Source organism: Pterocles gutturalis, unplaced genomic scaffold, assembly GCF_000699245.1.
Source record: "Pterocles gutturalis isolate BGI_N339 unplaced genomic scaffold, ASM69924v1 scaffold30879, whole genome shotgun sequence".
NCBI classification, from domain to species: Eukaryota; Metazoa; Chordata; class Aves; order Pterocliformes; family Pteroclidae; genus Pterocles; species Pterocles gutturalis.
In genome coordinates, this window is record NW_010136722.1 from 6,872 (window position 1) to 7,208 (window position 337).

Genomic DNA, 337 nt, shown 5'->3' on the forward strand with positions numbered 1-337 from the left:
AGGAGTCAAAGGAGACAAGGTGAGTGCTCCAGGCTGCTCCAAGGTCCCGCTCAGGGATGCTGTGCTGACTCGGGCTGACCCCCCCTCTCCTTTCTCCAGGGCTCCCCAGGGAAAACCGGCCCCAAAGGCGGCACCGTGAGTACATCACCCTCCTGCCAGGCTGGGGCACTGGGGGGAAATCGCTGACACCCGTGGGCTGGCACCCACCTTGGGGAGGGGGGACACTCACCGACACCAGGCGCATTCTCCATCAGTACCCCCGGCATCCCGGTCCGGCGCAGTGGGTGGGAAGGGGGGTTACAGCGGCTGCGGAGGAGATGGATGCTGGTGGTGAAGG

General features: G+C 65.9%; 1 protein-coding gene across 1 annotated transcript in view; it reads left to right on the forward strand.

Moving 5' to 3' along the window:
* The window catches only part of LOC104468330 (collagen alpha-2(IX) chain-like), a gene marked incomplete at both ends in the record, with an annotated part of 6,522 nt that extends 6,387 nt beyond the window's left edge, over positions 1 to 135 (forward strand). Inside the window, one exon of the mRNA XM_010082411.1 lies at positions 100 to 135. Coding sequence (XP_010080713.1) covers positions 100 to 135 — 36 coding nt within the window. The remainder of the gene's footprint in view (positions 1 to 99) is intronic.
* Positions 136 to 337: the final 202 nt, after the last annotated feature.